At 46.1% G+C, this 16088-nt stretch overlaps 1 protein-coding gene across 2 annotated transcripts in view; it reads left to right on the top strand.

Annotated features, from left to right (window-relative positions):
• Positions 1-224: 224 nt before the first annotated feature.
• The window catches only part of PAPPA2 (pappalysin 2), a 219636-nt gene continuing 203772 nt past the window's right edge, over positions 225-16088 (top strand). For both annotated transcript variants that reach the window (XM_061634177.1, XM_061634178.1), the window contains exon 1: positions 225-1015. In XM_061634177.1, the coding sequence (XP_061490161.1) occupies positions 439-1015 (577 nt within the window). In that variant the 5' untranslated portion in view covers positions 225-438. The remainder of the gene's footprint in view (positions 1016-16088) is intronic.

Here is a 16088-nt window from a genome sequence, read left to right on the forward strand (position 1 = left end):
CCGATTTCTTCCATAGGAAAGACGCGGGGAGCCACACCTGCAATGAACTTGGGGCGCCTACAACGCCAACAAGCGGGCCCACAGGGCGAGCAAAGCCCCCCGGAATGGGGTTGAGCGCTCGGCTCTAGCCTGTCTTTGACCCCCAGAGCTCAGTCCTCGGTGAAGAGCAGAAGCCAGGGCTGCACCTGAGAGAACCGCGGGGGGGGGGGTAAGCGGGGCGAGCCCACCGGGGCGGCGGACGAAAGGAAGGAGGAGAGGCGCGCAGGCTGCCCCGGAGAGCAAAGGTGGTTCTGTGATCCTGCTGGGCAGGCCGCTTCCCTGGGCAAGGCGATGCACCTGGTCGTTCCGCGGCGCTCCGAGCAGAGGGGCTGGGCGTAACCTAAGGCGGGGGAGCCGAGGCCTGGCAGGGGCAAAAAGAGCAGAGCGAGGGGCTGCTTCATGCGCCAAGGCGTCTTCCGTGGTCGGCCAGAAGGCGCGAAGCAGCGGGAGCGCCGCGCGAAAGCTGCGTGCCCGAGGATGGCGCGTCCAGGCTGGTCGCCGCCGGCCGCCGCCTTCCTGGTGATGGCCGTGTGCCTGCTGGGCGTGGCCGGCTCCGACCCCGCCTGGAGAAGACCGAGGAAGAGCCGGGCGCCGGAATCCCACGACGGGGAGCGTTGCTGGCTCCGCCGGACTCGATCTACGGCGCGCCCGCAGCACCCCTACGCCAGCTATCCGCGGCCCGTGGTGGGAGTCCCGGGGCCGGAGCGCACGCGGCGGCCCAGGCGCGCTCGAAGCGCCGAGGGCAGCAACGTGGAAGACACGTGGGAAGAAAGCAACGCCTTCCCGCTGCGCCAGCGCGCCAGAGCCGGGCCTTACGCACAAGCGCCGGGCTCCCTCGCCGCCCTTTACTTCTCCGGCGGGCGGGAGCAGCTGCTGCTGCGCCCGGGGGTCCTCGCCGAGCTGCCCCGCAGAGAGTTCACCGTCGAGGCCTGGGTGAAGCCGGAGGGAGGCCAGAGCAACCCAGCCGTCATCGCAGGTAAGCTAGGGGGAGGAAGGGAAGGGTGTGAAGGCTAGACTCGACGAGAGAAGGCTGATTGCTTCCCGTGCATGATTTCTGTATTAGGCTCTCTTAGAAAACAAAGATACATCAAAGTATTACTGGTAGAACTGGGCCAAATTACACGTGATCAAATCTCCCGACGTTTTATGTTTTTCAAAAGTAGTCTCCAGGGACTCCGAGTTGGATCGGAGGAACGGTGATGACGGGAAAGGGTGGTACTCCTATCGGTCGCGTCGTTTTACCGATCTAACACCCCCCCTTCCGCGCAGTAGAAAAAATAAATGCAGGTACCCTTTGCCTATTACTTTTCATGAAGTTTCAAAAATCTTTTTGGACGTGTGTGTGACTAATACAGGCCTCATAGAACCACAATAAGAAGGCGCAGGGGTCGGACTGTAAGAATGTTTGTTGTTTTGTAGAAGTATAAAGCATAGTAGTATTCTGCTTGCCATAAACCCTATGGGGGGGAATCAAATTAGCTAATAATAACCAGCAAGTATTAGAGACCTGAGTATGCTTCCCATTAAACTCTTTGATCTGCTATTTGTTTCCATAACATCTGGATCAGGAGAGGCTGTGAAACCTCTGCATCGTTGTCTGAATGCTGTAGTGGAATGGATGAGGGCCAGTAAACTGAATCCTGCTTGAATCCGGGGAAGACAGAGGCTCTTTCTGCTGGTGGTTCCCATGTCCAGGAGATAGGCAGGTTACCTATTCTGAATGGGATTGTGCTCCCTCTGAAGGACCAGGTCCGTAGCCTTGGGGTGCTCCTGGATTCATCTTTGTCACTAGAGGTCCAAGTATCCTCTGTGCCTAGGAGTGCCTTTTACCAGCTTTGTCTGGTTCGTCAGCTGCGGCTGTTCCTGGACAGGGATAACCTGACCTTTATAGTCTGTGCATTGGTAACTTTGAGGCTGGATTACTGCAATGCATTCTATGTGGGGCTGCCCTTGGCCCTGGTTCAGAAGCTCCAGCTGGTGAAAAATGTGGCGGCCAGATTGCTGAGGGATTTGATCATGGATGAAGATGCCAGTTTGGTGTGCATTACTGAGACCTGGGTGAGCGAGTTGGGAAGAGTTGATGTGATCCAGCTTTGCCCACCTGGCTATTCAGTGCAACACCAGCACACGGGACCGGCACCAGGCATGACAGGGCCCTTGGGCACCAGCCTGCCCTGGGTCCACGACACAACAGCCCAACGCTGATACAGGTGGCACAGGGTTAATAAGCCCACCTACCTCTTGTGTCATGTGAATGAACTGCGTGCGTAGAGTGCTTGCCTGCCATCAACCAAGATGGTAGGCATGTGTGCACAGCACACATGGCATTCCCACTGGTGGGAGTGGTAGGTGGGGCTTGCATGCTTATTGAAGCTCACACTTTCTGTATGGGCAGGTGCCTGGGAGCTCCCTCTTTACAATCTGCAGCAGGGTTGGGTTTCAGGACCTGACATTGCAGCAGATCATGGACTGGGAGTGCCACCCTAATGAGGGGTCCTTCACGGGCTCCTTTGAGCTTCAGGGCCTCCCAGCTTGGGCCCAACCTAGCCACCCTCTGGCGCCAGCCTTACCAGCCCAGGGTGCAGGGATGGGGGGAGGGGTTGCTGTGGTCTACAGAACTTCCATCTCTGTCACCAGGAACCCCCTCTGTCTTGGAGCTGGTTGTGAGGGCCTGCACCTGGTGTCGGGCCAAGGAGACAGTAAACTAGGGTTACTGTTGGTGTATCATCTACCCGGCAGCCCCGCAGCTTCTCTGACCGAGCTGGCAGAGGCTGTTTCAGCTGAGGTATTGGAGGAGCCCAGATAGTCCTGGGTGATTTCAATGTCCATGTTGAGACTGCCTCTAGTGTTGTGGCTCGGGACTTCATGGCCTCCATGATGACCATGGGGTTGTCTTATGTTGTCACAGGCCCAAAGCACACCCTCGATTTGGTTTTTGCTCCAGATGGAGGAAGGGGTTGTCTGGAGATGGGGGTGGTGGATGTCACCCCATTGTCATGGTCAGATGACACTTCCTGGTAAAGTTTAGACTTACAGCTCTCATCCTCCCCTGCAGGGATGGTGGACAGATTAGGATGGTCCTCCCCTGGAGACTAATGGAATCCACTGGATTCTTGAATGCACTGGGGGAGTGACCCTGTTGAAACCCTTGTCACGCTGTGGAACAACAAGGTGCGTCGGGCTCTTGAGATGTTGCACCTGAGTGGCCTCTCCGGCATTGTGGAGCCCGGTTTGCACCTTGGTACACCAGTGAACTAAGGGCAATGAAACAGGCTGAACGACGGTTAGAGTGCAAGTGGTGAAAGACGTGCTGTGAGGCTGATTGGGCACGAGTAAAACATCATAACCGTGCCTATTGTGCAGTGGAGCCACTTATGTGCCTCCATCGCATCCTCAAGTAGCGGTCCAGTGGAGCTTTTCCATATTATTAGGAGTCTGTTGACATCAACTCCAGGAAATGGAGTCTTAGACCCTTTGGAGGACCACTGTGAATTGTTTGCAAGGCACCTGGAGGGTAAAGTTGCTCACCTCTGTAGCAATCTTGATGCCCCATCCACATCTACTGTAGTCCCCAATGAGGTGTTCAGCGCAACTTCTGTTGCAACTTCTTGGGATCGGTTTCAGTTGATGTGGCCTGTTGACATAGAAAAGGTGCTTGCGACGATGCAGCCAGCAACGTGTCCTCTAGACCCTTGCCCTTCTTGACTTATTAAAGCTTGCTGAGGGGGTTTGACCGAGTGGATCCAGGGTGTGGTCAATGCGTCATTGTGCGAGGGAGTGGTTCCAGTTGCCCTGAAAGAAGCAGTGATCTGACCGGTCCTGAAAAAGTCCACCTGGATCCACTGGTTTGTGACAACTACCGCCCAGTCACAAATACCCCCTTTTTAGGGAAGAAGATTGAGAAGGTTGTGGTGCAGCAAGTACTCTTGGATGCAACAGATTATCTTGATCCATTCCAATCTGGGGTCAAGCCTAGTTATGGGACTGAATTGGCCTTGTCACTCTCCTTTATTGTGAGAAGGACAGTGGGAGTGTGACCCTGTTAGTCTTACTTTATCTCTTGGCGGCTTTTGATGGTATTGACCATGGTATCCTTCTGAGCCAACTTGGTGAAATGGGTGTTGGGGGCACTGTTTTACAGTGGTTCTGATCCTACCTCCAGGGTCCTTTTCAGAGAATTGCATTGGGTGATTGACTTTCGGCCCCCGGCAATTGTGCTGTGAGGTGCTGCAGGGTACCATCTTGTCTCTGATGCTGTTTAACACCTATATGAAGCCCTTGGGAGTGGTCATCAGGAGATTTGGTATGCTGATGATACCCAGCTATATGTCTCTGTAACATCTGCATCAGGAGAGGCCATGCGAGCCCTGGACTGGTGCCTGGACTCAGTGGTGGGCTGAATAAGGGCCAATAAACTGAGTCTGAATCCTAGCAAGATAGAGGCTCTGTGGATTGGTGGTTCCGGAGATCAGATAATTGGTCAGTTGCCTGCTTTGGATGGGGTCGTGCTCCCTCTGAAAGAGCAGGATGGTAGTCTGGGGGTGCTCCTGGATCCATGTTTGTCGCTAGAGGCCCAGGTGACCTCAGTGGCTATGAGTGCCTTTTACCAGCTTCAGCTGGTAAGACAGTTGTGGCTGTTTCTAGAGCGGGATAGCTTGACCACTGTTGTCCATGCACTGGTGACCTCCAGGTTGGATTACTGTAATATGCTGTATGTGGGGCTGCCCTTGAGGTTGGTCCAGAAGCTGCAGCTGGTGCAAAATATGGCGGTGCGACTGCTCACTGGGGCAGGGTATCACCAACATGTTGCTTTAATAATTGCTCTGGCTGCCCATTAGCTACCGGGCTAAGTTCAAGGTTCTAGTTTTGGTGTACAAAACCCTATACATCTTGGGACCAGGATACCTGCAAGATCATCTTTACCTCTTATATACCCAGTTGATCACTGCGCTCTGCAGGTGAGGACCTCCTGCAGATACCATCTTATTAGGAGGTCCATTCCGCACAGCATAGGAAGCAGACCTTTAGTTTAGTGGCACCTACCTTTTGGAATTCCCTCCCCTTAAATATTAGACAGGTGCCATATTAGACAGGTGCCATTTTAGACAGCTGTTATTTTTTTTGGCGCATGGTGAAGAATTGCTGGTGTGTTGGAATTGCTTTTTAAGATGTTTTTAAAGCTTTTAAAAAAGATGTTTTAAGGATGCTTTAATATATTTTAATGTTTTTTTATGATGTTTTAGAGTGTTTTTGTGTTTTTGTTTACCACTCTGGGCTCCCACTGGGAGAAAGGCTGGGATATAAATTTAATAAATAATAATCATAATAATATGTGACATCACTTTTTGAAACATCTGCACTGGCTGCCTATCTGCTAGTGAGTCAAGTGACATCACTTTTTGAAACCATCTGCACTGGCTGCCTATCTGCTAGTGAGTCAAGGTCCTTGTATTAATTTACAAAGCCGTGAACAAGGTTGGTCCAGGGTATCTTAGGGACCGCCTGAACCCTTATATCCTAGCTCGATCATTAAGATCTTCTGCAGGAACGGCTTGGTTGTCCCCTGAGTTGGTGAGGCTCATTTAACATTGACATGAATTTGAGCCTTCAGAGTCATCGGGCCCAGTTCTCTGAATGCTCTGCCAATAGAGATTCAGCAGGTTTTAACTTTTAAGCACCTTCTGAAACCCTTTCTGTTCCACCAGTTTTATATAGGCAATTAGGCAGATGCTTTTTTTCATAACAATTAACATTTGTTTTTATTCTATTTTTTTAAAAAATTCTATGGTTGTTTTAAAGTTTTTGGTTGTATGTTGTAAACTGCTTTGATGTTTTTAACGAAATAGCGGTGTACAAACATTTTAATAAATGAATAAATTTGTTTCACCTTGCTGATATGCTGAATGGCTGGACTGCCCAGGAGGGTACTTCCAGATCCGTGCTTGTTGTGGGATTGTGCATGCAAGGTTTTTTTTGAAATGTCCACGTGATGATGGCAGCATCAAATGCCAGCCTGTATCCACTTCTATCCCTCCAAATTAACCTGCAGACAAGTTAAAAAATACAAACCTGATGCCAATTTGCGTTATCTGAATGACCAGTTTTCAGTATTAAACCCCTATCTGGAAGTGTAGTTATAGGAGCATATTTTACACTCTAGCATTTCACTGATGAAAACAGGAGTGCTTGTCTACTCATGAATGCTACGGATAAAGACAGTGCTGAATACACACCTTCTCTGTATATTTTATACATTGCTGAAGCGTGTACTGAACTAGTCTAAAGAGCAAGGAGAACTTTTGTTTTTACAAGAGAAACAGTTCCAAGTCAGTGTCAGTTGTCACGCTGTGCAAAATGGCACTGTGCATAACTTGAAGCTATCCTCTGTAGGATGGGCCTTACTCCCCAGTAAGTGTGTGAAGATCCACAGCCTTACAGTTTGATCCTGTGGCTATTTACTCAGCAGTTAGTCCCCCTGAGTTCACTTGGGATTTATTTCCAAATAAGCAGGCATGGCGTTGTAGCCTTGCTGTTTACGTTTGTGTATTTACAGGCATGTGCACTTGGATATTTAGCTTTTAGAGGTTGGCTGAAAGGGCTAAAACCTAGCCATTCATACTAACAAAATTATAAGAAGCCATTCCCTGGATGGATCTTGTCATAGGAATAGTGCTTTATGAGAAGATATATGCTGTCCAAGGTAAATAGGGACCACTGGCAGGTGTGGCATATGCAAGTTTCTGAATTACTCTGGGCTTTTCACCTGGTTCTTCAGATTTCTAATTTACATGGAATTCTTCATCAGGCAGCCATATTGCCTGTTGCAGAAGTTGAGGGAGAGACTGTAGGTTTCTACCTAATTACTAATTCCTCTATGCCTCCCCAGCAGCAGAAGTTGCGCCAAGAAAAATAATTGTCCTACCTGTTCACTGTTTGCTTGCTGCTCAAGAACAGGGGTGGGCAGAAAGTAGCTTGGGACCTACTGGTAGATCTCTGGCTTATTTGCAGTAGATCAGCAAGGGTTTCTGATTCCCCAGTTGTTTAACAAAGCCAAAACAAAATGACTTTTGGTACCTAAACTAGGCTGCAAAATGAAGAAAGCTAACCAGGGGCAGACTTTGATGTGAAAGGATCGTAAGCTTATTCCATTCTGGTACTGAAAATAAATTCCTGCGATCACAATGTGTTCAGAGGCACCCAGCTCTTTAATTTTAACTATGTGCCTTTTACACCTGGCTCTGATTGATTAGTCTTGGTGTTCTAGTAAACAACCCTCCAAAGTATATCTGACAACCCCAAAAGTCTGCCAACTCCTGCTCAAGAACTACCAAAGCAATGTTGGTTTATCCTGAACTATCATGAGAAGCACCAGAAAAAAGTTTGTCAGGAGTGTTATCTTGCTTCCAACTGCTGCAAGGTAAAGATGTAACCACAAATATCCCCCTCTCCCAGAAGTTGGATCCTTCTGCGACTCACATAGAAGAAAGGTTGAGAAAGGCTGAGGCCAGCGGTCTGTGAAAGGACAGGCAACTCCTATGGCTTCATCCAGGGTGTGCTGCCCATGATGTGCTGTATGCTGTGCGGTTTCAGATGCAGCTGGCGGAGGTCACCATGCCATGTAGCGTGAGCAGTTAAAACACAGCTGGTGTGTATGTGAACAGATACATGTTGCTGTTTCACAGCTGGATATTAGAGGTCCAGAACTGGGAATTCTAGCAACAAACTGATTGGATCTCTACCGTGGAGTTATTTAGCACGGCCTCTGTTGCAGAGCCATTTTCAGCCTGAGGGTAGCATTCCCTTCTGGGCAGCCTTCTGAAGGATGCATACCAGTGCTGGGAGAGGCCAGAGGCAAAACAACTGATGTAAAATTGTAACTTTTGACAGTACGCTGGTTGCTAGATGCATTCCTCTGTCCTCATGCTTGTATCTGGACAAGCAAGAGCTGTTATCATGCATATCAAGGACACATTCCAGCCAGGTACGCACACACAGGGTGAAAAACAGGGTCGCTGAAGGGTGTGGCCTGGGGGAGTCCTGAGGGCCAGATAGAGAGCCCCAGAGGGCCACATTTGGCCCCCAGGCCGGAAGCTCTCCATCCTGCTATAATGGAAACAAAATACATTTCCGGGGTAGAGGAGAAATTGGGCATCCTTCAGTTCCTTTCAAATAAATGAGGCAAGTGTTCATTTTGAATCTCATTGGCCTCAGCAGAACTCAGGCAGGCTTCATATGTTAAGGAATTCCTAGGGACAGCATTTCTATCTGGGAATGAGTGCAGTACATCTGTTCGTGTGTGTGATGTACAACGATGTGCATGTAAATGGCTCTGAGCGTTTATATTTAGGAGGATGTTGTACTTAGCACATGTTCATGCAGCAGTTTTCATGAAATTGTCCCATGTAACGATCAACACGTGTAAAACATATTTATATTTTGCATCGTCTATAGAAGTGAGTTCTGGGTATGATTTTTGTAGCATGTTAAGTGACCCTTAGGTACACCGACCTATCCCTTTCAGAATCATTCCTGCTCTCTTGAAAGAGGTGTGGAAGTAGCCTCCCTTCCCCCCTCCACCAGCCACCTTTTTTATGGCTGATATGATGGCTTCTTACACAACTCTCAATAAGTTTACATCTTTGTACTGCTGTAGAGAGTACGATAAAGATAAACAAAAAGAGCAAGGCTTCAAAAAGGTGTACAAAAACACGGTGTAATTCTAGACTGTGGGGGGGGGGAAAGATTCAGAAAGCCAACCCAGTTCCAGGTCAGCCTTCTTTAATACAAGCAGCTCTACAATGCTCTATAAGCTCTTTGGGCTTATATGGTGGTGCTGATTGTACGAGCTGGTGCCGCCCTGTGTAGCCTGTAAATGGGGCAATTGCGATTTCTGTGATTGTGCTGGCCTTTTATGGGGGAGTGGAGAGTTGGCAACGGGGGGGGGGGGCTTTAGGCTTTCCCTTACTCCGCTTCTCACTCTTCTAAAAGGTTTTTTCCTCCTCAGGGTATTCAGTGCTTGTTTGCCTTCTCATTTTAATAGGTCACATGCATTGTGCAGCATGCATACTTTTCCCCAGGGACACCAGGGTAGGAGGGCCCAGGTACATTGCTTCCTCTGCCACTGGGGCTATTCCCAGGCAAGTCAGAGGCCTGGCAGCTACCAACTTTGGTTGGCTAACCAGAACAGCCAGAATTTGTGGATCCCTGACAATAATGCTTAATTGGTTCACTTTTTGTAACTAGCATAAGCATCAAGCCTGTTCATGAATAAGCAGTCGTTTCTGTTGTTCAAATAAAGTTAATGCTTTGAAGATACTTGTGTGTTGTTTTACCATATTTGACTAAATATTTTTGACTGCTTTAAATGTTCTATGCGATGATACCGGGAGAAAACTTTTCCAGTTCTGAGAATTGCCATTTCCAAAAGTTGTTTATCCATATCATTTTTAATCTGCCTTTCCATAAAAATGCTAAAGGCGGCTTGCACAATAAAATACAAAACAATTACAATTAAAGAATCAAATAGCAGGTAAACATTTATAGTTTAGTAAAACAGAGCAATCAAAACCTCCCTTATGCCGGGGGAGGGGTTGGTCTAGGCAAAGGTGTCCACCCTCTTAGCTCTCCTGATCTCCCGCTGGCCTATGAAGGTTTGTGTGTGTGAGTGTGTGTGGGGAGCAGCTGGCAGTATTCCCACTGGTGACGGGGGGGGGGAGTGAAAACCCCCAAACAGGGCACTGTGAGGATGGGGAGGGGCTTGGGACTGAGCCACCCCAATATCTGCTGGATCTTACTCTCAACACACAATTGCATTGGACCCAGTGAAGTCCAGATTGGGCCTGAACATCCTCATCTGTTCCCCCTTGCCCCTGCTATGCTGTGGCTGTCACAAGCAGCAGGGGTGCAGACACAAGCGTGGCCCTTCCACTCTGCAAAGCCAAAGTGGTGGTGATGGGAAGTAGTTTGGATTGTACCCTTAATTAGTAACCTTATAAATGAACACAATATCAGTAAATTGGGCAGTTCCTAAGTTGTAATTAACTCCCCCCCCCCGATCATCATAGACCGCTTTTCATGTTCCATTGATATAGGGGTGGGATGGGGAAGAGGGATTGCTGATGATGGTCTTGCTCCTAATTGCTGTGCATCGCCTGGCTCCGCCTCTGATGTCTAGGTATTTGATGGAAAGTGACAATAAGTATAGAATTAAACTGTAACAGTGCTTTGTTGAATGGTCTTTCCTAATTAGTAAGACAATTCAAACACCTTTGGCTATTGATGTAAAAAAAGTTGAGATATTTACATAGTATGTAAAATTACTATAGTTACTTTTTAAAGTGTTGTTTACTATGCTATGTAAAATAAACGTGCTAAATAAGGTTCTATTAGATTTAGAGCACTGGAAAACTTTTCAGAAATAATACAAGAAAAAAAAATTCCAGAAAACCCACATCATTGGTCCACCCCTATCTGCTCATGATGGTTCATCTTTACTGCCTGTGACTTGTATAACTTGCACACTGGCTCCGTTCAGACATAACACTAAGCCACCAAGTATGATTCATTTAACTACTGTGTAAGAGCTACATGTGGATGGACACTGCTGAAGCTCTCCTGCTTTTCTCTTCCTTTTATTTATTTGTTTTGTTTAACAGAATTTGCATACTGCTTAATTATAAAAACCTCTGAAACATTTACTTCAAATATACTTTAAAATATTGATAAAAGTCAGAAGTTAAGAACAAGCTGACATTTTAAAAAATCAAATATAAATAATCTTCAAATTTTCAAAAGTGGGACAACAAACCATGTAGTGCTGGCTTAGCATTACATCTGAACCAATGCTTATGGTTTGTTTCTCTCCAGACAAACTGTGATCTGAAGCTAAGGTTTGTTCTTGAATTCTTGATCATGGTTTGTTCGGGAGAAATAAACCATGAGAACTGGTTCAGGTGTAATGCTAAGCCTGCCCTCTGTGGATTGTTTCCCTGCTCAACTAAGAGAAGAGTGAAGTGGGAATATTGCTGTGAGCTGTGTGCACAGTATGGTTAAAGAAATCATAGTTTGTGGCTTAGCATTACTTCTGCACATGGCCATTGACTGGTTTCAGACATAACTTAAAATGATGGTTTAGTGTTAAGTGCATAAACCTTAGGTTTGTGGGCTTCCTTTCCTCTTTCAGCACGGCTGCAAGGAGGAAATTGGAAGCTTTGACTAACCATGGTTTGTTGTGACATCCAAACCCAGAACTGTGGTTAGTCTTAACTGTGGTTTAGGGAAACAAGCTAAGGTCAGAAACCACAATTTGAAGTTGGCTTGTTTCCCTAAACCATAATTAAGGCTAACCACAGTTTGTTTGAGTTCAGATATAACCACAAGTTAGCTTAAAACAGAAACAAAAGCTTCCAATCTCATGACTGTGTTGGAGGAGAAGTGGGAAGGGAATGCATGAGCCTGAGGCTTTTTCATGTAACCCTAAACTTGTTAGAATGGAAGACAACAATGCTTGTAGTAATTGCCTGAACCAAGGGGGGGTGCTAGACAGAAAAAGTAATGTTTGTGTTCCTCTCACTGACTCTCTTATGACTGGTTTGTTTGTTTGTGAGCCTCTCTTCCTCCTTCTCAGACCACATCCCTTCTTTTGTTCTCCCTCCATGTTGTGAAGACGTGCCATCCTGAGGGAGAGATGGCTATGTATGTTAGAAGTACATAAACTTAAACCTTTCTTTCTCATTTTTACCAGTGGTCTTAGCAGACTGATTTGTTGCAACTGCTGACTTTCAATAAAACTAGCTTTCCCTAGCCAGGGGCCTTCCTGATGTCGCTAGATTATGACTCCTCATTCCTGCTCATTGGCCATGTTGGCTGGGCCTGATGAGAGTTATAGTCCAAAATACCTTGGGGAAAGCTGCAGTAAATTATAGTCTGTCATTGGACCAAATGCAGCCACTGGTTCTATGCATGAACTGTCCCAAGTGATATCATTTTATCTACCTAACACAACTGCATGCTTAAATTCACCCACATATTCTGTGCCTGTAAAAGATAACCACATGAACCTGTTTCATACAGTCATAGCATAGTAGAGTAGGAAGGGGCCTATAAGGCCATTGAATCCAACTCCCTGCTAAATACAGGAATCCATATTAAAGCATACCCGGCTGTTGCCTCTTGAATGCTTCCAGTGTTGGAGAGCCCACCATCTCCCTAAGTCATTGGTTCCATCGTCGTACAGCTCTAACATTAGGAAGTTTTTCCTGATGGTCAGCCAAAATCTGGCTTCCTGTAACTTGAGCCCATTATTCCATGTCTTGCACTGTGGGACAATTGAGAAGAGATCCTTGCTCTCCTCTGTGTGACAGCTTTTCAAGTACCTAAAAAGTGAGATCATATTCACTAATAGGCAAAAAACCTTGTGGATTAAGAACATACCTATAGCCAACAAATATTTCTATCAAATTCCCCTCCCCCTCCTCCCCTCCCCATCCCCTGTGGTCAGTTTCACCTATCCTAAGCATGATTGCAGGGGAGTAAATTCCACTGAACTCAATAAGCATGAAAATGATCAGTCCGTTCTCAGTAAACTTGAACAGGATCCCATTTCTTACCTCCTGGATTAAAAAGCAGAGAAATTCACTAAAAACCCTTGCGGTTTAAGAACATACCTATAGCCAACAGATATTTCTATCAAACTTTAAAAAGCAGGGACATTGGGCAGCTATAGTGAATGCACCAGGGGAGCAGGAGGAAGTACACTGGACTGTGAAAGACCAACCCAAATTGTGTTTGCATTTTTACAAATTTGTAGGGCAGTACAATATCTCAGAGAGGAGTTCAGGCATTTTTTTAAACTTTTTAACTGCAGAAGTTGAAGGTCAGAGTATGGGGCAAGGTCAGTAACAGGATTACACTGTGAACATGGCTGATTGTTAATGAATTTCAACAAATTATGAGAACTCTGACAGAAAAAAGTCCAAAAGGGGTCTGTTTTTCCCCTCTCTTTTTACACTTCGATTTTCTCTGTTTTGTGTATCACCATTAAAATTTAGAGGGTTGTTAAGGAAGCATTTCTGAGTTCAGGACTATAAGTTTTGTAAGGTTTTGTTTTGAAATGAGCTTATGGGAAACATCAGAATGGCATGGGGGTATTTTCAATTTTAACATGGTGGAATGCGAAAAATCCATGCTGGCTATAGTATTCAGCCACTCTTGTGGCTGTATAATCTCCCCTCAGTCTTCTCTTCTCAAGGCTAAACATGTCCAGTTCTTTCAGTCTCTCCTCATAGGGCTTGGTTTCCAGTCCCCTGATCATCCTTGTTGTCCTCCTCTGAACCTGTTCCAATTTGTCTGCTTCTTAAAGTGCAGTGTCCAAAACAGGATGCAGTACTCAAGATGAGGCCTAACCAGTTTCAGGTGGTGAGCTGTCTCTGTTCAGTCTCTTGCAGGAGTGCACGGGGCAGTGGATTGTGTAATGGGACTGATTTATATGGACTAGTTCTTGGGGAGGGGAGCTGTAAATGTAGCTACTGTGGCTTACATGCCCAGGGAGGCCCTTTTTCAAGTTGCCATCGTTGTTCTGGCAACTCTGTCTGTCTGTCTGTCTGTCTGTCTGTCTGTCTGTCTGTCTATCTGTCTATCTGTCTATCTATCGATCTATCGATCTATCGATCTAATCTTGTTCATTGGTGCAGTTTCACCTTGTCCTGTTTTAGTACTCCTTTTGGAGTCCTTGTCTTTTTATTAATCCTAGTCCTTGATAGAAAGCATTTTCTGTGGTGGTGATGCAGTATTTAAAAACATATTTACAAGAATAGCATTTTTCTATATATAGAATTAGTATTTCTAGACTGTGTTTTTCTACCCAAAGACTTCCAAGTTGGCTCACAAAATAAAATAGATAAAATCCAAAAATAACAATGGAACATAATACAAATTTAAGCAACAAGGCTGAGTGGCAGGAGCATAATGACAGATAAAACCAAATAATAAAAGCCAGGGCAGAACAATCACTCAAAACCAAGAGCACAACAAAACAAGACAGTTTCAACAGATAGCTGGAATAACATACATTTGGTGTGGGAATTATATAAACCTCTGGGAGAGGGAATTTGATAGCCTTGGCAAAATTCACTACACTGATTGAACTAGATGACTCTTCCACGTTTCCAGAATGAGTTTCTACTTGTGGAATTATGGATTCTTGTTCTGCTTCAGGTTGGGTTTTGTAATCTAGTGTAGCTCTTCCAAATATTAAAAAGTTATACTGTGCTCGATCGTAACATGGGGTCACTGAGAGGCCAACTTTAGAGCAAAGTTAGGTCATTCTGATATGCTTGTGGTTCATATTGCTTCCGTGTGATTCCATGCACTCTGGCTAGGTCCTGGAGCATTGCAGGTTCGTCAGTGTACATGAGCAAGCTTTTAGGATGATTCAAAAAGTTTTGAACACTCTGTAGCTTGGGTAGCTGCCTAGTTCGTCATTCATCACATCAGTTTCTTCAGGGCCGTGTGAAGCTGGATGAAGCTTCATGCCTCAGTGTTATGCTATTGTTAAGGGGTTCATCACACAGTCACAGTGGATGTGAGGATTATAGACCCAGCAGCAGAGGAATACAACTCGAAACAAGATCCACTGAAATAGTAGAAGCCGCAGAAAATACTGGCTTTGTAGCCACCGGGTGGCACCCTTGTAGTACACAAAAGTAGCCAGCCATTCTGCTTGTGTTAGTCCAAGAACAAGAAATTACAATATTGACCAGATTCTGGATCAATATCTACCAGTGTGGGAGTATATAAACTCCAGGTGGAGTTGGTGGGGACCTCCAGAAGACTCCTGGGACAGAGTCCCATAAGGCCTACACAGCTGACTTGAATTTGGCCCATCTGGCTGCAAGGTGCCTGATCCCATCCTCTCCAGTTTGCAATTCTCCACAGGTAACAAAAACTGGAGGGTCACTGGGCCCCCAGTGAGCTGCTCTATGTGGCTGGTAAGCAGTGTTTGACATGGTGGGTCAAAAGTGTTTTGGCCTGAGCTTCTTTGAACTCTCCATTGCCTTTTTACGTCAGGCAACCACTTTCTATAGTACTCCCATTTCATTTCCCACTAATTACCCAATAATTGTAGGACTATGTTTTTGGGGGGACGGACAGCAACATAAGGAGGCAACTGAGAAGTGATGTGCTTCCTAGTGTTTCTAGAATTGTCTGAGGTGCTTTTCTAGCTTCTGTTTCTAGAGACCCTTTGTTAGCACAATTAGAATTTTCTAAAAACATTGGCATGAGGATCTTGGAGATCACACAACTTGTGTTTGAGACATGTGAAGCAATGTATTCCATCAGCCCTAAAATAGTAGGGAATTGCAGAGAACAAAGACTTGAGGATCAGTTGATTGAAACCATTAATGCTCTGGCTTATTTCGCATAATAGGATTTAAAGTGGCAAAACTGATTGCGGACTGTATTATTTAAGGCTGGAAGTGGGAGCTCCCATGAGGGAGTATTCCTGCATACAACCAAGAAAACAGAAAGCTAGCTGACTGGGGAGAAGACTAGGCTAGAACTCTGACAGCTGGCTTTTTAAATGGAGTACTATTCAGTGATACAGTCTCCTAATTACAATTTGAAGTGGCATAGTCCAATAACAGTGTTAAAACCTCATCTTTTCTCTCTGAGTTAGGCATCTTGTCTCTGTGTAAAAATCTCCAGAGCACACCAGAACAACATGGAACCCACCAAGCTGATCAAGGCCCATTAACAATGTATTGTGGCCTTCTGGGTGCTTGGCAGCCTAACAAGAGATTTATCGAACACAGCGTGCGCTGCCAAAAAGGCTGGTGGGTTGTACAGCTACATGGTTGGGGAGAGTTGGAAGCCTCCAAGGCTTGGAATCTTGTTCTTCTGGAGAGCCAGCTCTTGGGAGGCCTTGCAGTCTCTGCTGTCATCCAAAAGCGTCTGTTGATGGGAACTAGACATGGTTTGTCCTTGTTTGTGGTTGGACACAGAGAAGGCGAGAATGGTTGGCACAAAAGCTATTGGCAAAACCATCCCTT

Source organism: Rhineura floridana, chromosome 6 (genome assembly GCF_030035675.1).
Source record: "Rhineura floridana isolate rRhiFlo1 chromosome 6, rRhiFlo1.hap2, whole genome shotgun sequence".
NCBI lineage: Eukaryota > Metazoa > Chordata > Lepidosauria > Squamata > Rhineuridae > Rhineura > Rhineura floridana.